The 26455-nt window shown below is 42.0% G+C and overlaps 1 protein-coding gene across 1 annotated transcript in view; it reads right to left on the reverse strand.

Moving 5' to 3' along the window:
• AK5 (adenylate kinase 5) overlaps positions 1 to 26455 on the reverse strand; it is a 150282-nt gene that overhangs the window by 25344 nt on the left and 98483 nt on the right. The window contains exons 9-10 of the mRNA XM_073357295.2: positions 18246 to 18288; positions 17325 to 17369 (exon numbers count right to left, since the gene is read on the reverse strand). Coding sequence (XP_073213396.1) covers positions 17325 to 17369; positions 18246 to 18288 — 88 coding nt within the window. The remainder of the gene's footprint in view (positions 1 to 17324; positions 17370 to 18245; positions 18289 to 26455) is intronic.

Consider the following 26455-nt stretch of genomic DNA (forward strand, 5'->3'; position numbering starts at 1 on the left):
CTTTTGATTTTTGAACTCTCCCTGCCCATTGCTGGTGTGTGTGTGAGACAATGTGTCTGCCCACTCTCCCAGATTTACTGGGAAAGGTGACTGTTGCTCCTGCTGCAGCAGCTTTCACTCCCACATCAACCTGACCCCTGCCCAGCACTTAATTCTTAGCTTCCTCTTTCCCTCACATCTGCCCAGCCCCCCCCTACCCCCTCCCGCCTCACCTCTGGGCTGGGCATTGCAGAGAAGGGGGAAGAGCTGATGAACTGGGGCTGTTGCTCACAGGACAGGAAGGCTGCTGGCCTCTTCCTGCTCCTTCCTCCTCTCTCTCTTCCTGTGAGAAACTGAGAATAGCTTTGGGAGCTGGGGGGGAGGGAGCTCTTTCTGCAGTAGCTTTGATTGCTTGCTCTAACCCAGGAGGCAGGGCAGGGGGCAGACAGCCAGTCAGAGGGGGATTTTCCCCAGGCAGAGCTCAAATTTGTTAGAGCACTGAAGCTCCCAGGCCATCAGGAGAAGGGCTCCAGCCCAGCCAAAATCCCATCACGCATGGAAAAACTGTGAGAGTTGGCCACCCTGAGTGCAGTTCCAGCCTTGGGGCACCAGGATATTAGCCCTTCTGGAGCCAGTCTCACTAGACCCTCCAACCTTAAAACGGTTTTCAGCCCTGCCTGGGGAAAACTCTTTCTGAGTATCTGGCTCCCCCAGGACCTGCCTCCTGGGGAAGAGCAGCCAATCAGGGCTGCTGCAGAAGGCAGGCAGAGCCCCCTCCCCCATCCTTTCAGGAGCTGAGAACATTTCTGGGTTGGCAGGGTGAGGAGAGGGAGCAGCCACTGACATTGTCACAAGAGCGGAGGAAGAAGCAGAAAGGCCTAAGTGGCTCAGGACAGCTCTGCTTCCCCCTTTCCCACCAGTCTGCTCCTCCCTCACCTCTCCATCCCTGCAACACCAGCCTGGGAAGGGGGTGAGGGGACAAAGAACCCCTGGAGCTGCCCCTCACCAGCCTGGGAGGTGGGTGAAGAACTCCTGGAGCTGCAGGAGGAGCAGAGGTGTGTTGGGAGGAGGGCCAGGGGCCTATATGAAGCTAGGAAGGGGGCAGAATGAATTGAATGGCCAGCCTGTGGGATGGGCAGATATGGGTCTGGGATGGCAGAATTGCTCAATTAGAATATTTGGATTTGGGGAGAAGCTGGAGGCTCGGCAGCACCATTAACAGGCAGCATTTTATACAAGTCTATGTAACTGGACCTCAGCTGGGTCTTCCAGGGTGAGAGCATCTGCAGGAGGCACCAAAAAAGTCACCTTTCTCTGTACATTTGGGAGAGCTGGTAACACTGTCATTGTTGCACACGGGGGTAAGGGAGAGTTCAAAAATCAAAAGACAGCCCAAAACCACAGTATAATTGTTAGAAGTAAACCTCATGATTTGGGTGTCTGACTCCGAATTTTTGAACATTTGAGGTTGGCAATCAACACTGTTAACTCTTTAGTATCCAGATACTATGCATACTACTCCACTATGTGACTGAGTCCAAGATTCATCCATTTTTCTTTCTTGATTGCTTTAGTGGATGAATATGGGCTGACGCACTCATGAATTTAGCCATCAGTCCCCTTCAGGCACAAAAGTATCCATGTTCCAGGCCTTCACATTGAGTTGTAAGAAAATGCTGCCCCAAACAGATATTGTTCAGTGGCATTACAGTGGTGTAACTGAGAACAGAAATTAGACCATAATGTAACATTGACAAAAGAATGCATTTTTCTTGTATAAATGCAGTGCCTTTTATTGCAGCATCACAATGAACACTGTTCACATACAACGACAGCATCAGGCGCTGCATCTTCACTGGGAATGTTTTTGGGGAAAGGGTGAGTCTTCTGAATAATCTCATTGTCTTCCCTTTAGAAGGACAGGTGTCCAGATAACTAGAGTGAGATGGCAGTGTGCCTGCCCAGAGGCAGAAATGTAAGCATCTAGGAAATTTTTACTGCAAAAACTTAGGTGCTGAGTAAGTCTAGGCATGTACAGGGTTAAGCAGCTCATAGGTGCTGGCTCTATGGGTGCTCTGGGGCTGGAGCACCCACGGGGAAAAAATGATGGGTTCTGAGCACCCACCAGCACCCTCCCCATCAGCTCACCCCACTCCCACCCGCGAGCCCCGCAGATCAGCACCTCTCCCTCCCTCCTGCCTGCCATAATCAGCTGTTTCACGGCATGCAGGCAGGAGGCTGGGGGGGAGGAGAAACAACACAGCATGCTCGGGGGAGGGGCGGGAAGAGGCGGAATGGGGCCTTGGGGATGGGGTGGATTGGGGGCAGGGCCTGGGGCACAGCCAGGGGGCGAGCACCCTCCGGCACTTTAGAAAGTCGGCATCTGTGAGGCAGCTGCTGAGCGGGGATTAGAGTAGTGCCTAAACGTGGGATTTAGTCATCTAGAACTGGGATTAAGGCAACTCAGTTCCTTTGTGGATCCAGGCCTAGGTATCTGAGTAGCAGCTACAGATGAGGGGGTCAGTGGTAAATATGAGCCAGCTAGCCCCACAGAGTCCTGCCCAGCGCATTAGGCGCAGTCACCTCACCTCCTCACTGCACGTGGGGAGGAGCCTCATGGCCTCCTGATTTCATATTCACTTAGTTTCCCCCCTCATATTTGTATCACCCTTGTCTGTTCATTTCCCCCTCTCAGAGCTCTGCAGCCCTTCAGCTGCCCTACTTCCTCCTCTTCTCTCCTCCACCCCCCCCCCAGCTCATTGTGCACTCTCCAGCTCATTCTTTCCTCCTCCCATTTTTACACGGCTCCCCCCTCAGTTTTCCTCTCCTTTTACCAACTCCTCTCTTACACCAACAGTCCTTTCCTCAACCCAGAGTGCCCCCAAAGTTTTAAAAATAGAAATAAAACAGTTATATAAACAAATATGAAAAAGACCAGCCCTGGCATTAATGTGCCATGTGACGGCCATCATCTTGATCACTCTGCTTGTTCATTACATCCTCTCTCTCCATCCTTCCTCTGGTTTTGCCTTTTTAGATTGTAAGCATATACCAAATTCCTGAAACTCACTCTACCACAAAACCTTGACACCAGCCTCATACATTCTCCAGGCACATATAGCATGTCATACTTCAAACCAGCACACACGTACATCCCTACGGTCACAGTAATGTTGTTGCGGCAGGCACTCAGGTTTTGAATTAGAGTGTGAATTTCAGGAATTTGACCTGTATGCTGTGTTTCTGTCTGTGAGGGAAGCTGAAGGGAGCTAGAAGTGCTGGAAGCCTGGAGTTTGTTAGTGTGATTGGCTAAGAGATGTTTTGGTGGGAAGATATGTGAAAGAAGGTTCCCCTAATTAAACTTTCCCTTGCTTTTCAGGTAGTGCACTGATGAGATTGGCACTTAAGTAATCTTAACTGTAAACCAACAGTGGTTATTATTTTGTGCAGTAAAAACACTGTTGCAAAATATGTCTTTTCCAATATCTTGTTACATCAACGTAGCATTCTAAAACAGAAGGAAGTGCACTCTCCACAGTGCTTGACACCTGCCAAATAAAAATACTAGATTTATAAAACTGCACTTTAAACTACAGCTAGATACTTGCAGCTAGAAACCTTTAGGTACGGAGCTTCCACTGCAGTTTCTTTCACATTGTTTTTCAAACAGAACAGAGCAAAGACCCTGAAATAATGAGTTAACAGTCTTCACAATGGCCCAGTTGCTATGCCATGTTTTGAAGTAGGAACATGTGTCCTTGTTTTTGTAATAAAGGCATAAAATTCTTTGTGAATACTATCAGTTTTTGAATGCTGTCATTTTTTGCTCCACCTACATGGTTTTGGAAGATGGATGAGTATTAACCAGCAGCAGAATGATCATTAGTAACTGGCAGTTTTAATCTCATCCTTTCTGATTTAATCTCATCCTCTCTGATTTTAAGTATGTCATGAACATAAAGAGCTAAACCCTAAGCAAACTCTGTTTATACACATTCTTGATAGATGATCATCTGAGTGTTACATTTCATTAATAGACAACTGGCAATTTAAAAAGAGAAAAACAGGTATGTGTAAACTTTGACAATTGCAGATCTAGTTCTGCAGTTCTTTCTGGAGGCAAAACTGCCACTAAGCTCAGGACTGCATGATCAGACCCGAGAGGATAAGTATGAACTATCCCTGCTTCTTTCTACAATTAGTTATAAATTACAGGATAGAACTGACTTGGCATATTTTACTGTTGACTGTTTTATTTAAACCTAAATATGTTACGATAAATATAATTGCTTTTGTGCATTTACAATACTGATATATAAAACAGCCACCGGCAGGAATCCAAGACTGTGGTTGCCTGAAAGAAAAAATATTGCATTTTATTTTTTTGGGTCATTCTTCTACAAAAAAGTAAATTAATATTTTTAAAAATATTGAGTACCATCTCACAGAGAAAATATGAGTCACAGAGGACCCTGAGTTTTCCAGTTATTTATACTTTTTATGAGAAAGAGTGGTTTGGTGGATAAGGTATTGGGCTAGGAGCCTAAGTTCTAATTCCGCCTCTGTAACTAACCTGCTATGTGACCGTGGGCAAGTTTCCTTACTGGTTTCTCTCCCACCTTTTGTGTCTTGTCTATTTAGATTGTAGGCAGTTGGGGTCATGGACCATCTCTTACTATATGCAGTGCCTAGCACAAGGAGGCACCAATCTTGACTGGGGACTCTAGAAGTATGTCTGCACTGTGATTAAAAGCCTGCCCTGGCCTGTGCCAGCTGACTTGGGCTCACAGGGCTCAGGCAAAGGGACTGTTTAATTGCTGTGTAGACTTTCGGGCTGGGGCTGGAGCCTGGGCTTTAAAACCCTGCGAGGTGGGAGGAGCCCAGAGCTCAGGCTGCAGCCCAAACCCAAATGGCTACACCACAATTAAACAGCCCGAGAGCCCTCATAAGTCAACTGCCATTGGCCAGCCGCGAATGTCTAATTGCAGTGTAGACATTCCCTAAGTGCTACCATAATTAATTAATTAATTATACAACCATTTTGAAGATAAAACTGTACAAGAAATATGAATGCAAATAACATGATGGGAAGCTAAGAAGCCCAGTGATTGAAAGTACAATAACACTGTTCCCATGTTTGAAGTTCTTTGTCCTCTACCTCTTGTTTTCTTCCCTGCCAATAATTGCACAGTTCCCTAAACAATGTAAGCTGTGCCAGGAAAGGTCCCAGAATGCTAACAGCCTTGAGCTTGTATGCTGTGAGGGCAGGCTTTTTATTTTTTTAAGCCTGAAGCTCATTTTTTTAATGGGAATGAGGCCACTAAGCACCTTACAGAATTGGACTCACAATGAAGGGATGCAAGTCACGAGTGAAGGTGCAAAGACTGCAGGATGGTAGGTTGTAGCTCTTTATATTAGAAACTGTCCCATTGTAAGAAAGTAACACAGTAATTAAAACAAATTGGAGTAAATATTCAGGTTTAGGGCTAGCCTGTGTCTTGCCTTTGTACAGGTGCACAGGGAGAAGGTGAAAGGAAGCTTCCACCATTCAACTCAAGGGCCAGTCGTAGCCCCTGTAGTCTTGGAGGTGCAGAAACTACTTCCTCCTACCATGCCCAGGAGCAGGTGGGTCCACATGGTGGAGTTCCATTTTCTTCATCTCACTGTTCAGAATCCTCTGTCCCCATTGCCTGATTTGCTAAATGTTGGTCTCTCTAGCTAAGGAGTTTTGGGGGTTGCAGATGAACATCCCTCCATATTGTATAACAATCAATGCAAGGTCCAACAATAAGAGTTTACAAATCTAAACCAACCAATGCAAAGAGTAGGGAGAGTTCACTTCTAATATTCTTCTTAGAAACACCCACACTTTTGGCTGCTGGTCCAGAAGGCTTATTATCACAGTCCTACCTGTGGCTTAAAGACTAGATGAGAGAATTATGTGTAGTTCATGATCTGTGCCAGTATGAATATACATGCTGTTAGATGAGTCTTACTTGTAAAATCAGAGTTAATAAGCCATGGACAAGAGCAAAGGAAGGATACTGCCAAGTTGGCCTAAGGGCTGGACTTTGGTGGGTTAGTTGCCAGCAATGAATCAAGATCCACTGAGGGCGGTTCTCTCAGCTGTGAGCTAATTAGACACAGCTGACCCTCCTGGGCACAGCTGACCCCCATTGGGCTCTGCACCAGAAAGAGGGACTGGTTAATGCTTAAGGGTGAGTGGGTGATATAGACCAGAAGGAATAAAAAATGCTGTCTTGTATGGTTTGTATTTTTCTGTTCGGAATTTATTGCTTTTAGCTTGTACACACACACACAAAAAAAAAAGGGCAGAAAGAGACAATATTACTATTTTTGTGTTTTGTTTAAATGATATTGGTTCAGGAGCATACTTCTTCCTTCCAACAAATATAGTAGAGAGAGTGCTTATGAAGTTGTTAAAACACTTTTTGCCATTGATTGGAGCGATATGTCATTTAAGACTTATCACTCTTCTTTTAAAGCTGTTTTATACCAGCTGTTAAATTGAACAAAGGTTGTGGATAAGAATAAGATTCTTCTAAGCTTCTCTTGTAATTTAACATTTTTAGAAAGAAACGAGTGTCTATTGCTATGGTCCCTTCCACTGTATTATCTGATCACCTCATACATTAATTTATTTACCCTTGCAACACACTTTTGAAGCAGGCTAATATTACTACTTCACTTCATGGATATGGAACCCAAGGCACAGAGGGATTAAGTGAGCTATCCAAGATCGCATTGCAAGGCTGTGGCAGAACATAGAACAGAAGGCCTATCCTTCCAAGTCTCAGTCCAGTGTCTAAATCAAACTACAAGACCATCCTTACAGCTATGTGTATGCAATCAATAAAGATAATACAGGGGAAATCATCATTAGGCTAGAGACACTTAGATTTCTTTAAGTCATTGTTAATTACAAACAGGAACGCTTTCTCCGGCTCTTCTAGCTAGCTGATGTTCTATTTATCCTTTACCCATCTGTGTTGGAAATGTGAATCTCCTTTAGTGAGAGAGCAGATTCACACTTACCAAAATAGAAAATGGATATTCTTAATGGATGGTGCAGCTCAGGACTGATTTTGCTAATAAAACCTTAAGCCATGTCAGTGATTAGAAAGGAATCATCTGGCTATCAAAGCACTTTGAGGCATCAGTGTGTCTGTGTTGCATCTTCCAATATGCTAACCTTTTGTGTATTCAAGCTTTTAATTTTTTATAATATAAATGCTAACTCAAGTGATTAACTCAAAAATTAATTGTGATTTAAAAAATTAATTGCGATTAATCACACTGTTAAACAACAGAATACCAACTGAAATTTATAAAATATTTTTGGATGTTTTTCTACATTTTCAAATATATTGATTTCTATTACAACACAGAATATAAAGTGCACAGTGCTCACTTTATATTGATTTTGATTACAAATATTTGCACTGTAAAAATGGTAAACAGAAGAAATAGTATTTTTCTATTCACCTCATACAAGTACTGTAGTGCAATCACTTTATCGTAAAAGTATAACTTACAAATGTAGATTTTTTTGTTACATTGTTCTGGTTTTGAGTGCAGTTATGTAAAACTTTAGAGCCTACAAGTCCACTTGGTCCCACTTCTTGTTCAGCCAATCGCTAAGAGAAACAAGTTTGTTTACATTTACGGGAGATAATGCTGCCCTCTTCTTATTTACAATGTCACATGAAAATGAGAACAGACGTTCTCATGGCACTTTTGTAGCCAACATTGCAAGATATTTACGTGCCAGATATGCTAAACATTCATATGCCCCTTCATGCTTTGGCCACCATTCCAGAGGACATGCTTCCACGCTGATGATGCTCGTTAAAAAAATAATGCGTTAATTAAATTTGTGACTGAACTCCTTGGGGGAGAATTGTATGTCTCCTGTTCTGTTTTACCCACATTCTGCCATATGTTTCATGTTATAGCAGTCTCGGATGTTGTCCCAGCACGTTTATTTTAAGAACACTTTCACAGCAGATTTGACAAAATGCAAAGAAGGTACCAACGTGAGATTCCTAAAAATAGCTACAGCATTTGACCCACAGTTTAAGAATCTGAAGTGCCGTCCAAAATCTGAGAGGGACGAGGTGTGGAGCATGCTTTCAGAAGTCTTAAAAGAGCAACACTCAGATGCAGAAACTACAGAACCTGAACCACCAAAAAAAGAAATCAACCGTCTGCTGGTGGCATCTGACTCAGATAATAAAAATGAACAAGCGTCGCTTTGCTCTGCTTTGGATCATTATCGAGCAGAACCCATCATCAGCATGGACGCATGTCCCCTGGAATGGTGGTTGAAGCATGAAGGGACATCTGAATCTTTAGCACATCTGGTACATAAATATCTTGAGATGCTGGCTACAACAGTGCCATGTGAACACCTGTTTTCACTTTCAGGTGACATTGTGAACAAGAAGTGGGCTACATTATCTCCTGCAAATTATAACCAAACGTGTTTGTCTGAGCGACTGGCTGAAGTAGGACTGAGTGGACTTGTAGGCTCTAAAGTTTTACATTGTTTTATTTTTGAATGCACTTTTTTTTGTACATAATTCTACATTTGTAAGTTCAACCTTCATGATAAAGAGATTGCACTACAGTACTTGTATTAGGTGAATTGAAAAATGCTATTTCTTTTGTTTTTTACATTGCAAATATTTGTAATGAAAAATAAATATAAAGTGAGCACTGTACACTTTGTATTCTGTTGTAATTGAAATCAATATATTTGAAAATGTAGAAAACATCCAAAAATATTTAAATAAATGGTATTCTATTATTATTTAACAGCATGTTTAATCGCAATTAATTTTTTTAATTGCTTGACAGCCCATGTGCGTGTGCGCGCACACACACACATTGAAATAAAGCCTATTGCATCTCTCTGTAAAAAATCTTGGGAACAAACATTCTGTGCTCTGTCAGGCGTGTGATACAAACAGTGAGTCTGTAAACGGAGTCAGACTCCTGTAACGTAGTATCCCAGAGCCTCTTAGAAAGAAAGTAATGCATCAGTAGGTGAAATGTCTTAAGGACACTTCAGTGTTGCCAACTCTTGTGACTTTATTGAGAGTTTCATGATATGTGATGTTTTATTTAAAGTTCCAGCTCTTGGAGTCAAGTGAGCGTGAGAATCTTGGCTTTCATCTATTTTCCTAGCCCTTCCATTGTGGAGAAAAGCTTGAAAATGTGACCTGAGTGTATCCTAAAGGCTCAGAAACCAGAATGCAAATTTAAAAAAAGTCTCCATATGTTGTTACATTCCATAACTTTTAAGCCACTTCCTGAAATACTATGTAGTAAAGATCATATTGGTTGAAAACAGAAAGTAATCTTCATGTGCTTTTTGGAAAAGCTATAGGGATATCAAGTGCTTAATCTGGATGATTGTAGGGGAGTAGCTCCCATGAAGTACTGCAGAAAGCAACAGTCACCATCTTCTCGCTCTGGCAGTTGGAACGGTTTTAGGCTAACTGGACTGAGTGCTAGCTGTAGCATCCTGGTCACTGAAGTTGCTGCAACACCAAGATGGCTACCGGCTGAATTGGAGCTAATCAACCTGTTGGTAGTGGGGATTACTGACAGTTGGTCGTAACTCCTGGGCCAATGAGACAATTGTCTCAGTAACTGGGAGGACATATCATTTGGAGGAACATGAAGTAGAGGGAAAGCACTGAAGGTAAGCTGGGTTGAGGAGAGTAGATGTATGACAGGTTCCTCCTGCGGTACACCTGTGCTATGTTCTGCTATTGTTTGGACACAGTGCATTGAAGGTATATGTAGTAGAAAAAAGTGTGTGTGTGAGACACCATGAAAACAGCCTAGCTGAAGAAACACACCTGTGAGGACTACTTAGCTCTGTTGAGCTGATCTGTCAGAAACTGAGGAATTAAAATCCTGAAATATCTGGTATGAATAAAATCTTGCTATTTAGCATTTTCAACACTTTACTATATTATTTTTCCTTGGTAAATGTTGCCAGAACAGCCAAAGCCAATAGGTGCAACTGAACCATGCTAAGAATGCCTTCAGTATAAGTGGGACCAACTATTTCCAGTATCATTCAGAAAGCTTTTGGAGCCATATCTGAAAACAATCTGATTCTGTTTATTCTTGTAGTTAAACTGTCTTCAGCCCTGGACTCATTGTAGGCACTGATTGTTACAAAGCGGTCAATTTGATAGCATCATTTAAATGGCCAACCCTGCCACGCACTAGTCCTCAAATAGTTATTTAATGTAAACTATTAAGCAACTGTCACAGGGAAGGGCTATGCCATATATGGGGGAAATGCCTACAAAACAGAATATGCATCTTTAATCTCATTTTAGATCCAGTTTGCCCACAAACACACTTTTAAAACTCTGCTAGCAAGGGAACTAATTAATCTTTAGATACAGCTGAGTGCCTAGTAGTATCTGATCCAGATGCTAATGAAGTCAATGGAAATATTTTCATTGATTAGAGTGAGGATTGTTTCAGTCACCTACTGTATTGTATCAAATTCTGGCAGAAGGTGAGGATGTCTCGTGCGTGCGCCCATGAAGCCAGTATAAGTGCTGGTTTTCTTAGATGTGGTGTTAGGCTATCAAGTGAGTGAAACTGGTTAAAAGCTGTCCACTAGATTTTCACTGTTCAAAGACAGTGAGGGTGCTCACTACTATGTGCAGCTGAGATATAGTCAATTTAAGTCATTGGCAATAAATACAAAAATGTAAAATACTAGCATCCAAAAAAACCCACGTTTTGCTAATTTATTGAGTTATATCTAATTTCATGATTGTCTCTTCAGCTTGTGTTTTTAAATGCAATGAAGTAATCTTGTTGTAGTCTATTACCCTGTTGTTATGTCTCTCATTTTTCCCTTCTGATTCTATATCTTTGCTTTGGTTGTCTGGATAAAATATTGATGTCGTTGCCTAATTAATTTGACTTGACTGCATTTCCAGTTAATTCCTACTCTAACCCTCGTGTAAATCTTTGCTAATCAGTCCATGTTTTCGTTCCCTTACTAGAGACGTTTGAGAGAAATTAGATTTCTTAGTGATTTTTTTAATCTCATAAACAGTCTCAACTTGTCAGCTACAGCAGATGTGCATATTTATTTCAATTATTATGTAAACGGTTAAAACACTATTTTTTTAAAAGTCCTTTTTATAAGACAGGAATATAGTAGGATGGCAAGTCTAGATTTCTTCACTGAAGGTAATTATGGTAGTAGGAGTCCTTCTGTCCTTCTCAGTGAAAAGAGCAGAATTTTTGCATTTGTTGTTACAGCTTCTAGTTCCTTTACAATACTTTTAAGGGCTCAGTTGAACTCCCTGCGAAGTCATTATAAAGACTGTCATTGTCTTCAGCTGGGATTGGATTGGGCTGCTAGGCTGTGATCTTGCAAACACTCACATAGCGACTCTTCCTTGTGTAAGTCGTGATATTAACCTCAGTGGGACTACTCTTTTGAGTGTAGAACTGAGCCCTCTGTGCGTTACTCCAAGGAAATTAATAACAGCAGCCAGAGTTTCATTATCTGCAGAGACCAGATAGTGTCTTTGAGAAACATCCACTGTGCCCATGAAAGAAGTACTGCTACAGGCAGCCAAGCAGTTTAAATATCAATACTCCGAGGAAAACAAATAGGACCTATATATTGGAATCTTCTTCTGTGACAACATGGTGGCTCCACAAGAAGACCACTTACAAATCCCATAAAACAATGCTGTCAAGGGTATGCACAACTCTTCACTTCTGTTACACTGGCACAAAGCAGCATAGGGTGCCAAACATAAGAAATGAGGTGCATAATGGTGATTGCTTGGGGAAATTTGAATGATGCCTGCCTGGTCCGTGATTCTCTGAAAAGCAATTTACTGAAAAATATACTTTAAAAAAAAAAAAGAGGATCATGTCTTGTGATTTGGCCAACAGAATAGCAAACAGTGGTAATATACAGATTAATTCGGAAAAACATGTCCTTCACCTGCCTGCTCGATCTAAGCCAGAAACTTCTTAGTGGGCTATTCCCACAATTTGGTGATCAGCAGGATTGGGCCTATTTAAGTAGATTACTTCCCTGTTTCATTACATCTTTCTTTCTGCCTTCTCTTTAAAAAATGGCACAGGATATGTCAGACAAAAGCTATGCCTTATGAAATCATGCTGGTTAGTGCCTTTTTTTCAAATTAATGTGTTTTTCCCAGATGTTTTGCAATCCCTAGCCTTAGTCTCTAGGATCTGTGATAAACTAAATTTACTGATCTGTATTTTTCTGTCAGTTATGCTTCTCTTTTTCAGCCTGTCATCTAGATACTTAACCTCATCACGTTAGAATGTTTTATGTTCTATGCCCAAGAACCATTCTGCTTACTTGTGTTTTCCTTTAATTTTTTAGCTTAATGGAAAGGAAGTTTTGAATTTGTCTAGCCAAGTATCATACCTGATTCTAAGAGGTAGGCTGATGGAATAAGGTAAAAGAAACATATCATATGCCTGTGTGTTTCCTGGAAAAACAGCTATAATTTCATATGTTGAATATTTTAAATAAACTACTTGCAAATAAGAGAGATTGGTCAAGAATTATTCATAAAACAACCAACTGAAGAATATATGTGAGAGAAACATTGTCTGAGTGTGGACAGCTCACAAACAGATACAATTTCTTACATTTGTTACAGATCACTTCACAGTTCCTTGTTTTGTACAAACCCACGTATGAGTTCTCAATGAAATAAGAGAGAGAGAAAAAGTGTTGCTGTAACTATATGACATAGGATTGCAGTTTTTTAAAAAGTATGAAGCAAAACATTGTGCATTTTCCCTGTATGAAAGTTCTGGGTTACCATAGCAATAGTGTAATAGTCCAACCTCACTTTTTCAAGGGTTTTTATATACATACAGGTTAGTGATGAGCAGGGTCTATTCATATTTAGTACAAAAACGGGGCTTAAAAAAACTGTAGTACAGAAATGTGGTCTTTTGATCTTTGCAAAACCTTAATTTGCATGGCTTTATTTCAGAATTCATGGTTGTAATTTACAAGAATTAATATGCAAATGGAGAGGTTACTTACTTGTGCATTAAGAACCTGGTTAAGGTCTCAAGGAGGGGTAGGCTCCTTGATTTATGGAAACAGATTAGACAAACCTTTGAGGGAACCTGACTGGTACAGTGTACAAAAACAATCTGTGACAGGAGGGTGAAATCCCATAATGATCACAAGATGCAGTTTAACAGAGCTCCACAACAAACTTCGTGATTTCAAGTCCAGCAGGTAGTCAACAATGCCTGAGTGGACATTCCATAGGAGTTATTGATCGATGAGTACGCCAGACCTGAAAATGCTTCCATTTCTGCAGGTAGGTTTTCTTAATGGCAGGTTTCCTACTTCCCAGGAGTACTGTCTTAACTTTGGGGGAACAGTCCAATTCTATGACCAAGAACCATTAAGGATCCAAGCTCTGAGATACAGAAATGTTGGTCTGTTGTGCCTAAGTTTTGGGTCAGGAGATCCATTATCAGAGTGGCATTCATAGGGAAACACTAAGCAGGTTTGAGAGCCAGACTTGTCATGGCCAACGTGGAGCTATGAAAATTTCTACCACTTGTTCCTGTTTAGAACCCTGAGGATCAAGTGTCGGAGGGTAGGCACAGAGGAGGGTGTAATGCCAGGTGACTAAGAGGGTATTCCCCATTGAGTTGTGACTCTACCATAAGCAAAAGTGTCTGCAGTTTCCACTGGATGGTTTTGCAAAGAGATACACCTTTGGAAAGCTGGCTATATATATATGGCACATGTGAAAGCTCCAATTCTGACAGGTGGGATGGTACCAGGAAGGGATCTGAGAGGGAGAGTCTAGTTCCTCTGTGATCAAGAGGTCCTCATGAGAAAGAAACCTAATCGGTACCATGGAGCCTGGGCAGTGTTCCGCCATAACTTGGATGGTACGCCGGTGCAGTCCTTGTGCCCTGTAGGTAGTGCGCTGAGGACAAAGGTATTGGGGATTGTGCTGAGGTATGGTCATTATGGCTATAACCTGAAGAGGAGGATACTGAGGTCAATATAGACTTCTTAGAGGAGTCCCTTAGAGTTCTTTTTGTGTCCGGAGGGCTCATCTTCTAGTACCAACTTCAGTGCTAATGGCTGTGATTTTCTAGGAGATCCCTTGGTATGGGATGAAATGGGCTTCATCTTAATGGGTACTGGGGCTTGAGACACAAGCCTCAACAGTAACCATACTGGGACGCAAGTTCTCCCTGAGTTCTGGCCATGGAGATGACTTCCCTTCTTCTAGGAGTCCCTCTAGGTACTGTGGACTCTTCCTTGGAATATTCGATTCTGGAGCTGCCCACAATCTTTAATTGAGGCTGAAGGCATTGGAATGACCTGGGTGGCTGAGGCTGATGTACAGGGTGGGATTGGATCTCAATGAGTGCTCCATGAGAAGGCGCTTCTGTCTACCCTGAGGTGCAAGGGTCTGGACAGATCTGCTTTTTAAAGCTGGTTCAGACCTTGGATTTGGATGGTATGTGGGACTCTGAGGCAGCTGGAATGTCTGTCACTGAGGGAGAAAGACCTGTAGCATGTCTGACAAGGCTTGCAACCTGGAGTACTTGGCATAACCTGTTCCATCAAGGGAACAGCCAAAGGCAGAAGGCCCTGACTGCAGAAAGAAGAGTTCAAGGGAGGAAGACACCTCTGAAAGCACAAAGTGTGCGAATGAAAAGTAACATAAAGAACACAAAGAAGGAACTGCAAAGCTAGCAGCAGACACTGTTATGATCTGTCTTGACCCAAGGGCAGCTGAGAAGGAACCGGAGTGAAAGCAGGTTCACATCTCCCTACATAACCTTGCACCAGAGCACAAAGATGTATGGTGCACAGATGTGGACCCTCAGACACTGCTAGCTAAAATTTCCAATCACAAGTGCACAGGTGCATGTACATCCTATGGTGGAGCAACCAGAGGAACAAATAATTCATTTTCATGTAACAATATATACTTTTTTTAAAAAATTGGGAATTACCCCCAGGGGCTCAAATTTGTTGCTCTTTCTCCCTGCTGTAATGTGATCCTGTACACTCCTGCCTGACCCAGGAAAAATCTTTCTCAATTCTTTTCTTCAAAAGCTTAGTACAAAATGTTCAGAAACTTGTAAATGTTTTTGTGTAATTAATTAGTTAAAAAACTGTACACTAATTAGATCACTGTAATTTTACATACTTGACATTGATATAATACCTTTTTTCAAGAGATTTCAATAAACTGAATACAAACTAGTCCCTGATCCTGCATAGACTTACACATGTACTTAACTTTACGTGCTAGGATTAGCCCTCTGAACTTTAATGGCATTAGTGGTATGCATTAAGTTAATTAAGTTTAGGATGGGAACCTGTATTTACAGTGATCATTTCACAAAAGAAGGAATGAAAAGGACGATGGCCCATTTCACATGGTCATGAAGCCTCAGAGACTGGGCTTACAACCTAAGTTCCCTGTAAACTGTGCGGCTGTGCACCAGCCTGTTTACCGCCATGCAGGCGCCTAGGGAACCCTCTCAGAGACCTGCTGGGGGAGGGGCGCCCAACCTGCTGCAGGTGGGTTGCCCGGACCCAGTCGTGGCTGGGGTGCCGTGGCCAGAGAGGCCCAGGCTGGCCCCAGGTGCGGCCAGAGCAGCCGGGGTAGCGCACCCCAGGCCAGCCCCACGCACAGCCCACTTCAGCCCCAGGCGCAGCTGCAGCAGTGCAGCCCAAGCTGGCCCTAGTTATCCATATCCTGGGCTGCTGTCTCCCAATGGGTGCTGTTGATACCACATCTCTTGATGTCTATCTTGAGGGTGTCTTTAAAGCGTTTCTTTTGGCCTCCTCATTTCCTTTCTCCTTTGGTGAGTTGGGTATACAGTAGTTGTTTTGGTAAGCATACATCAAGCATGCATACACAGTGCCCACTTCACCTCAACTGGTACTGGATAATCAGGGCCTCAACACTGAAGATGTTGGCCTCTGTGAGGACACTGACATGATGATCCTCCCACTTCACGTTGAGAATCTTCTGAAGAAAGTGCGGGTGCTGGCGTTCCAGGGTTTTCAGGTGTTTCTAAAGGTCACCTAAGTCTCACAGCCATAGAGGAGAGTTGGGATTACCACAGCTTTATAAACTAAAAGTCTGGTATGTGTTCTGATGTTGTGATTGTTGAACACTTGGCAAGACAGTCTGCCAAAGGCAAGACTGGCACAGCAAATTCTGTGCTGAATCTCGACATCATTGTCTGCCCTCTGTGAGAGATGGCAGCCAAGGTAGGCAAAGTATTCTACATTTTCTAGTTCTTTTCTTGCTGGGTCTGATGATTGACTGGGGACTGGCTGGTGGAGAACTTTTATTTTGTCAATGTTCAGAGTTAGCCCTAGGCTTTTGTAAGCCTCAGAGAAGCAATTAAGGGCTGTTTGTAGATCCTCCTTTGAGTGTGCAGCTACAGCACCATCATCTGCGTACTGGAGTTTAGTTATTGTTGCTGATATTACTTTAGTTCTGGCAGAGAGACGAGAAAGGTTGAAGAGGTTGCCGTCAATCCGATCTTGGATGCCAATGCCCTGTGGTAGACAGCCACTATGAAAACACTAACCCAAGACTAAGAAAATGGAGAAAAGGGTGGGTGCCAGTACACAGCCTTGTTTTACGCCAGTTCGGATAACAAAGGGCTCAGCGGTGGAGCCACTGCACAGGATGGAGACAATCATCTGGTCATGGAGGAGTCTTACAATGGTGATAAATTTGCTTGGGCAGCCAAACTTTGACATGATTTTCCACAGAGCCTCACGGTTGATGGAGTCGAAGGCTTTGGTCAGATCGATAAAGGCCATATACAGCTCCTGGTGTTGTTCTTGACATTTTTCCTGGATCTGCCTGGCTGCAAAAATCATGTTCATGGTGCCTCATGTTGGTCTGAAGCCACAGTGGGACTCTGGAAGTACTTCCTCTGCAAGAGGGAGCAGGCGATTCAGTAAGATTCTGGCAAGGATTTTCCCAGCAATGGAGAGGAGGGCAATGCCTTGATAGTTGCCACAGTCGGCCCTGTCTCCCTTTTTGAAAATGGTGATGATGTCAGCTTATGTAAGTCATGTATGTCAGTAGGGATTTCTTTGGTGTGCCAGATTTTGAGGAGCAGCAAGTGAAGCTCGTCAGTCAGTGTTTGTCCCCCCACATTCAGTACTTCATCTACATACATTAAAAATCAAAGCTGTATGACCCATTGTTAACAGCTTCAAATGGAACAGTTATATTAAGGCTCTTACTTACCAACTACAAAAATGATGTTAGATTTCCTTAAATCTTCTGTAAAATCTAAATAAAAATAAAATCTTTGTTTTATTGGCAGCAACTACTGACTTTAATCTTCTGGTCTTTCTATACACTGTTATATAACACCTAGCAAGGTTTTCAAGGTAACTTTTTGATTTAAAGTAGCTTTTGTTTTCTACTAGAATGTTCTTTATTCTGAAATGAACTGTTACTCACAAGCTCACTTATGTCCCAGTTTTGTAACAGTCACTGCAGAAATGATAAAAATATATCTTACATGGAAACAATGACAGCCCTTTCATATGCACACCTTAGCTAAATATGGCAAAATCATAATAATTAAAAAGAATCAAACTGCTCTTGAGATAAGAATAATATGCATCATGAGCCACCATGTTTTTTTTTTGCTTTTATTCTAAAAGTATAATTTGATTAAAGTTCATATATAACCATTTCCATATCCTTTTAGGGTTTTGCATTCAGTGCTCCACATTTCTGACTAAAAGGAAATTTAATCTTAAATTCAGCCAGACTAGAAGCAACTCACCTCTGACTTGCACATTTCGAATTATGGGATATCACTAGCTGAGGGTGTTCATTAACACTCAGGCTGCTCTTAGAATCCTGCCAACTCAGCCTTTAATAACTGTTTGCCAAATTCTGAAAGCTGTTTTTGGCTTAATAGTAAGACTTCTGAATAAGTCTGGGTCCAATGGTTTGAATGGGAATTGAAGTAACTCTCTGACATACTTTCACACAATCAAATGTTCTTTCCATCAGCAGCTGAAATGCATACCTCTTTCATTTAAAAAAAATCTGGATGCAATTTATTATACTTATGATGTACTTGATTATACTAAAGGGGGAACTGAAAGGATCATAATGAATACATTAGTCTATACTTAAGAAGAAACTCACCGCCTGTGTTCTCATATTCAGAGAGATTTGATGGGTCATCTGCCTGTTAATTAAGGAATTGACATTTTTAGAATTGTTATTGCATAATTTGTGTGTTCTTCATGTACCTGTGGATATTAAAACTAACCACGTGAAAGATGATTTTCCAATTTTTGTGCCTACTCAAATATACAGTAACAATGGCTACAAAGGAACTCTATTAATGTAGCTTTATTTCTCCCTGCAGAGCATGCATACAAGGAACCCAAGGTAGCTCACGTTGATTGATATTGGCCCATGCTGTAATTGCTGCAACGACTGGCCTATTATAGTGTTAAGCCATATAGTGGCTAAGTATTTCAGAGGCAGCTAGTATGCATACTAAATAGCTTCCCATAGTAAATGATGGACATGTTTCCAGGTCAACCATGGGATAAGTAACAGTAGAGTGAGTTATAGTGTGTGAAGTATGTGTTATAAAGATGAAATTACCGTATTGCCCCTCGCAATATATTGCACTAACTCTCAGGAAACTGGAGTTCAGGGCTTGAACTATGACCCTCTCTCTTGAGGTAGTAGGAACTGGGCATGCTTTGATGGCATCATGAGGGAGAAGAAATCTACCTTGTATTACTCTACAGTGACCTCTCTTGCCCATTTGGGAGTTGTTTGGGCTCTCAGGAGAAGTCTCCTCTGCCAAAATGGTCAGATGAACATGAAGTTTTGGCAAGTGTGTTTGTTTTTGTAAAATATGCCATTTGTATATGTAGCAGAAACAATGAGTTCAGAGGTTCTCTGGCAGACTCACTAGACCCATCCAGGTAAAAAGTTGTCCTTAGCTATAGTCCTCAGTTCTGGAGTATGTTACATCTATTTTATGCGAACTTGTAGTAAACCCTCTGGCTGCATGTTCTCAACTCCTGACTAGAGCTGGTCAGGAAACTATTTTTCCAACAAACCAGGGGCAATAATAGGAGAGCACTTCCTGTAACCCAGGAGAGTGAAGTGACTGTGACTGACCCCTGTATGGAGGGGCATGGAGGAACAAAGAAGGATGGCTTTGCGCTTTCTCTTCCACAGCCTGCACACATCAGTGACAACTTCTTCCATAGAATGCAGGGTCAGAAAAGATGATGTATCCCCTGAACCCAACAAAGATAAAGATGTGAGTGGTAAGGAAATGCCTAGGGGAAAAGGACAGCTAGGTGAGCTCCTGCAAGGATGGTTATGCAAACTGTCTTTGAACCTTCCTGGCCACAATAAAGGCTCTTGTGTTCAAAGATATAATGTGGATTTGGAGTGGTTTTGTCTTTGGTCTGAAAAAGCCTGAATCTGTTGACCTTCAGGACAAACTGCAAGTGCTGCTGAAGCAGCAAATGTTGTTAGAGGAGAACGTATGGGAGAAGTGAGGAGTGTGGTTAACTACTTATTTTGCGCTGCCTGGTTATTTAACGTTATTCTGTGTCATGGGGCTACTGTTCCTTATTTGATTTATAGTATTTTTAAGTCTTTGACATAGGCACCTTACAATCAGAAAAGATGCGGACAAATTGGAGAAAGTCCAGAGAAGAGCAACAAAAATGATTAAAGGTCTAGAAAACATGACTTATGAGGGAAGGTTGAAAAAAAATTGGGGTTGTTTAGTCTGGAGAAGAGGGGGGACATAACAATTTTCAAGTACATAAAAGGTTGTTACATGGAGGAAGGAGAAGAATTGTTCTTCTTGACCTCTGAGGATAGGACAAGAAGGAATGGGCTTAAATTGCAGGGTGCTCCACACTGACATCTTCATCTAATCTGACTTTTTTTGGGGGAATAACATAATCAACCTTCCGGCTCTGAAGAAGATAGGCATAAAATATTAAGGATCTGGTTTTTAGAAGCAGCCTCTCATTTTGCACTGGTAGGTTTGAATGCAAATAATTTCAGGAAAAATTATTTGTAGCTAAAAAATTGTGGGTGCAAAATGGAAGACTAAGTTGAGGTCTCTTTTAAAAAAAAATAATCAAACTCTTAGGGAATGTCTGCACTGCCAAAAAAAAGTGTGTTCTTAACTCAGATCAAAACAGCAGTAAGTACATAGTCAACTTGGCTTTTAACTCAGTTTGGCAACTTGAGTTCAACCACAGACTCTCCTATCTCCTATCAGGCTTGACAAAGCCCTGGCTGGGATGATTTAACTGGGAATTGGTCCTGCTTTGAGCAGGGGGTTGGACTAGATGACCTTCTGGGGTCCCTTCCAACCCTGATATTCTATGATTATATGATTCTATGATCCACTTTAATTCAAGCTGCTAACATGAGCAGGCGTGGCAGGTTTGTATAATTTTTGGGTCCAAGTCCCCCCCCACACCTGTCTAAGGCTTTGGGAGGGAGTTTGGGTGCAGGAGGGGGTTTGGGGTGCAGGCTCTGGGAAGAAGTTGCGGTGCGGGCTCTGGGATGGCGTTTGGGTGTTGGGTGCAGGCTCTGGGCTGGGGCAGGGGGTTGGGGTGCAGGAGGGGGTGTGGGCTCTGGGAGGGAATTTGGGTGCTGGGTGTGGGCTCTGGGCTGGGGCAGGGGATTGGGGTGTGGGAGGGGGTGCGGGGCATGGGGCTGGGCCAGGAATGAGGAGTTTGGGGTGCAGCAGGCAGGCTCCTCCGGGGTTGGGGGCCAGAGAGGAGGACTCCCCCCAGCCCTCTCCCTGTCAGCAGCAGCAAGCTCCGGGGGAATGGGGGTCCCTCCCCAGTCCTGAATTTGCTGGAGCCCGGGCATCACAGGCCCATACAACTTACTGCCCCTGAACATGAGTTAAAAGCTGAATTGCCAGTTTCTTCACTGCTATTTTAACTAGAGTTAGCTGATGTAGGTTAGCTAACCAAAACAGTCCCCACCCCACCCCTTCTTTTTTGCATGCCTTTAGTCACAATTTTACCTACCATTCAAATGAAAAAGAAGTTACTGCCATCCTTTCACATAATCAGCTCTTTTTTCTCTCCAACAACTCCTCAAATGAAATTACATTAAACAGACTGGGACCCTTGCAGGCTTCTCAGTTGTTGAGAAGGTGAAGGAAAGTTTAAGTCAATCGGAGCTATAATTTTTTGCACTGGAAGTTCCTTATATTGTAAATACATCCCAGGAGGCAGCAGTGAAGCTAAATGAACTTCTCAGTTTCCTGTTGGGCAGGCAATATCTCTTCTAGGATTAGTTATGTGCCAGAAAAGATCAATATTTGTGAGTCTTCAATCTGGGTTCAGGAAAGTAATAAGTGGTATTTGTATTCATTAAAATTCAAGTAGATAAATAGTATACACCAGGAATCATTGCTCAAAAACCATTACCTCAAAAATATTTGCTTGTACTCTTATTTGCATATATGCTGATTTTCTTGTGTAGAATTATACCCATTTTCACTAGATTTTATTTTATTTTTAAATTTTACCCACAGGGTTTCCCCAATGAGACATTAGGGATTGTGAGACTGTGCTCCCTGGGTATGGATTTGAGAATTGTATCAGCATTGGCCCACTGAACTGCCATAATCCAAAATAGGTTTCCTCTGCTTAAGACTACAATTTGGATTTACAGTTATCCTATGAAAATGTCTCTCATAGCATTCAATCATACTGATTTTGAAATGATGCAGTGAGGTCCACAGTACAATACTGGACTACAGGGCAAAGAGGTACTATGAACCTGAAAGGTAAGAATCCACACTGACTCTGGTCTTTGGAGAGCCAAGAGAGAAAGTTAAGGAGGCTTAAAATAATTAGAAAATAAGATTACTCTGGATTTGATTTTGGTGCTTTAGTTTTCTTAGGTGGTTTCCATTGTTCTAGGTATTAAACCCTACTCATAGATTGATTCTCCTTTGCCCTCTTCCCTCCCCCCTGCAAAAAAAAAAACCAAACCCACAGGAAGCCTGTGTTGATGTGGGTGGAGAGCTAGACTCTTGCTGTATGGAATTCAGTTACAGGATCTGCACACTCTTGAAGCGGTTATGTGATGTGACCATGTTAGACTAGGAGCAGTTGGTGAGTAGATTTCTCTTGGACTGTCGTTTTGTATAGGGTAGGCAGGGGCTTATGTCAGTGGTTAAGCCAGTCAACTAAGATTTTAATTTAAATACTTATTTATATGTATTAATTTTTAGCAGATGGGTCTTGAAAGTGATTAAGATGTAAAGGATTTGTTGGCTTGCAGTGATGATGGTGGGCTCTGCCTGTATACCAGAGGGCTCTGGAGAAGAACTGTAAGACTTGGCTAATGATCACATAAGGAAAGGAACTGAAGAGGTGGTGCCAGGAATAATTAGGTTGAAAGTGGTTCATTGTAAGAGACGACCATCAGGAATATAGCGATTCAGTAGTAGAAATGTCTTTATATTCTTGAGCCAGCTGTTTCCATTTAGCTGAGGCTCGTGTAACTCATACTGAGGTTAGGGGATATCTATCTTTTAATAGAGATATTTGATGGGCAGTTGCTAGTCCAGTGTTACTGGTGCAGGTAGGTCAAGGTAAGGTTGTCCATAAATATAGTTTATTCTTTGGTGGTGGATTATAACAGAGTTCTTGGGTTGGACAATTGCACTTGAACCCAACTAACAGATGTAGTCGTACTGTCTGAAGGATCATCAGGTAGAGGGGATCTAGCTGCCTATAACTGAACAAACAGAGTACATATCCTACCTTTTTCAAATTGGGAAGACAGATTTTAGACTGAGATGATTATTAGCTGTTGGAAGTATAATATCAGGAGTACAATAAGTTACCATGGATGTGATCTAATGATAATAGCAGAAATATTGATAAAACAATGTCCTGTTATATAGTTTGGGTTATAATAAGACCTTTTCTTGTCATTTAATTCATTAGAAGGTAGTTAATCTATATTGAATATTGTTATAGGTTAATATGTTTAACTTTCTGAGTGTAATGATTGGGACTTGAAATAACTGTTATAATAAAATGGGTTGACAGTAAGTCACAGCATATTAGAGGGAATGTTATAGCACTACTCAGATCTTTGTAGGTGGTGATAATGGTCAATTGTGACTCATAAATCACATTCATATAAAGAAAGTGGAATGTTTTTATAATGGATGGTGCTTTTAAAGTGTGTGTGAATGTGTTCTGAAAGAAAATAAAGACCAGCACAGGGGATATGAACAGATATGGAGAAAGCTGATGTGTCAGAGGAAAATCATGTTTTACTAGTCTATTATTTATTTAATTTATTATTTGAATGTGTCAAAGCAGTGGATAAAAGAGAACTAGTTGCATAATTTAGACTTAAAAGGTCTTTGACATGGTCACCTACAAGACATTAAAGAAACTAAGTAGTCATGAAGGAAGAAGAAAAGTATTGTCATGGATCAGAAATTGGCTAGGAGAGAGAAAATAAATAAGATTAAATGGTCAATTTTTATCATAGCAAAAAGATTTCAAGAATATCCAGAGGTATAATTGTTATTGCTAACAAAAATTCTTGAAGGGATATTAAACGTCATGCTGTAGGGCTGTGAGGGACTACACCCTATGTTCACACCCTCACACTATTTGTAATAATTTTTATACAAGGTATGCCTTGTGAGATAATTTGAAAACTCATAACTTGCTAATCATTAATATCATGGTAAAATGTGTATAGCAGCTTTATGCATAAAATAAAAAAATTCCCCTATATGGTGATAAAAATACGTACTCACCTAGCACCAAACTAGTCAAACAGACCTGTCTTGAACAAAGGAGTGTATGCTTGTCTTAATTTGCATTTAAGCAGTAAACAGTCATCAGTCAGGAAGGGGGAAGAGGTCACACAGGTGAAAAAGCCCAGCAGGGAATATCCTTCTTCCAGCAGACTGCCTGTCACCCTGTTCTCAGCTGAAAATGTTTTTCAAAGTGGGAGTAAAAACTGTTTTAAACCAAAAAAAAAAAGTTGAACACCCCAAGACACTTTCTCTCTCTCTCTCTCTTTTTGTCTATCTCATTATTCGCACCCCAGAAGAGAAAGGAAACAGCTGTTGCACTCTGGGGAAGGGATCCTGACCTGAAGCATTTGGTCACTAATTCTGCTAGAAGCATGTGGTGAGAAACTTTGCTTTAATTTAATATAGTTTGTCAGGCACTAGAAGGGGATTATCTTTCTTTTTCTTGCATCCAATTCTGACTTTTTATGCCTTATTACTTGTACTCAAAATCTATCTCTTTGTAGTTAATAAACTTGTTTTATCTAATCCAGTGTATTTAACTTAGTGTCTGAGTAACTCTAGTTAAGATAATATCCAGCAGCTTGTTATTCCCTTAAAGGGAATATACTTAGTATATTTGGACTGTCCAGGAGAGGGCTGGGCAGTAGAGTAGAACCTCAAAGATACAAACACCAGAGTTACAGACTGACCAGTCAACCAGACACCATGTGAAATCAGAAGTAACCAATCAGGCAGCAGCAGAGACAGGGTAAAAAAGTAAATACTGTACTGAGCCCGTGTTGCATCTTAAAGGTAGGCACATCTGGGCTGCCTGTCCCCATCCCATCCCCTACTCGCCATGGTGTGGGGCAGCCACTTACAGGTAGGAGGAGGTGAATGCTGTTTTCCCCTCTCCCTTCCCCCTGGCTAGGAGAGGGACAAGCTTGTAAGCTCAGAGCCCTGGGAAAGAAACTTTCCAAGCTGTTACTGAAACCTGGCCTGGAGCATAAGCTGAAGGAGCCAGAGCACGAGCTCCTGCCTGCATGCTGCACTCTGGAGGAGCAGCTCAGATTTAAAATGCCAGAGCCTGCAGTACGTGCCCACTGACACTGTGGTGCCCCAGATGCCTCACTTATCACCCTTGCAGCCAGGGGGCTAGAACCAGTTGCCTTTCCCCACCCCTACTCACTGGGCAGCCACTGCAGAGCTGCGATCCCCCCCCTCCAAGCAGTCCACCCTGAGGAACATCCCATAATGGCTTGTTCAGAGTTACAACTTCCCTTCCCAAGGTGTCCATAACTCTGAGGTTCTACTGTAGAAGACGTACTTTTCTGGGGAAAAATTAAAGACTGGGAGTGTGTTGGGATGACCCTTCAGTGTAACCCAGGCTGGTGAGAGCCAGGCTGTGACTGGCAGGCTGCAGTCACACAAACACATCTGGGAGTGACCTGCCTGCTGGTGGCAGTCTGTGAGCCATCCAAATCGGAGGCTACGGCAGCAAGGCAATCCAGGTTACAGTTCTGAATTCAATCCACTTGCCAATTCTGCTCTGTGTCTATTGTATAGTTGTTGTTTGTAGAGTAGTATTAAAACAAGATCCAAAATGTTTGCAGCTGGTACCCCTGAAGATCAGCAAAGGATGCCAAACCTTCCGAGGGATTAATAATAATATGGGGAGACCTGCCTGAGAATCAGAAAGCATCATGAGGTGGCTGTCAGCAGGGGAAGTTTTGGATGTATGACTTGCTTGTTTCAAGATGATCCAGTCTCAGGTATATTCTGCGTGGTTTTAGAGTTCATCTGATGATCTAAAATGCATGTAGGTGTGATCTACTAGGCATATATCTGCTCATAGTTTACAAAGCATTCAGGCACACTGGAGTTCCTGGTCTGAGTCCGGGAACAGCAACCTCAGACCCCCCAAAAGGCTTGATGTCTACAGACTCAACAGTATCATTCCATAAGGAAAGTTCTGATGCTAGGGGGGATTTCAAACAGCCCTCCAAGAGCTTTGTTCTCTCTGTCCCGCTCTTCTCTCCTAAATCTAACATTGGAAATTGTAAAGAAAGTTGAAAGAGGTTACTTTATACAGTCACACTCCATGACAGCCACGCATCTGCTTCCCAATGCTCCAAGGGAACCTCATGAGAAACTACTCTGCTTTCTCTCTCCTCCAAATGAGAGTCATAGAGGTCATCCCTCAGCAACAAAATGGGAAGGAATATTATTTGATTCACTTTCTGGTACTAAGAAGAGAGGCTATCTGTTGCATCCAATGATGAATTTTGGACATCTGAACAAGTAGAGTAGCCAACTGTAGTGGTGACACTGATATCTATAGTTCCTTTCCTGTGTCAATAGAATTGCATTAAACCAGAACCAGAAGTATTTTCAATGACCAGTATTACAATATGGAACATGTGTGCTTCAAATCAAACTTAAATTCACAACAGCCATTCCTGGCAATGAATTAAAGCAGTGTTTCTCAATCTTTTTGATACCAGGGACCAGCTTACTGCCTTTCTATACTGTGCACCAAGGAGATCTCTGGGATCGGTGCCAG

This window comes from Lepidochelys kempii, chromosome 8 (genome assembly GCF_965140285.1).
Source record: "Lepidochelys kempii isolate rLepKem1 chromosome 8, rLepKem1.hap1, whole genome shotgun sequence".
Lineage (NCBI taxonomy): Eukaryota > Metazoa > Chordata > Testudines > Cheloniidae > Lepidochelys > Lepidochelys kempii.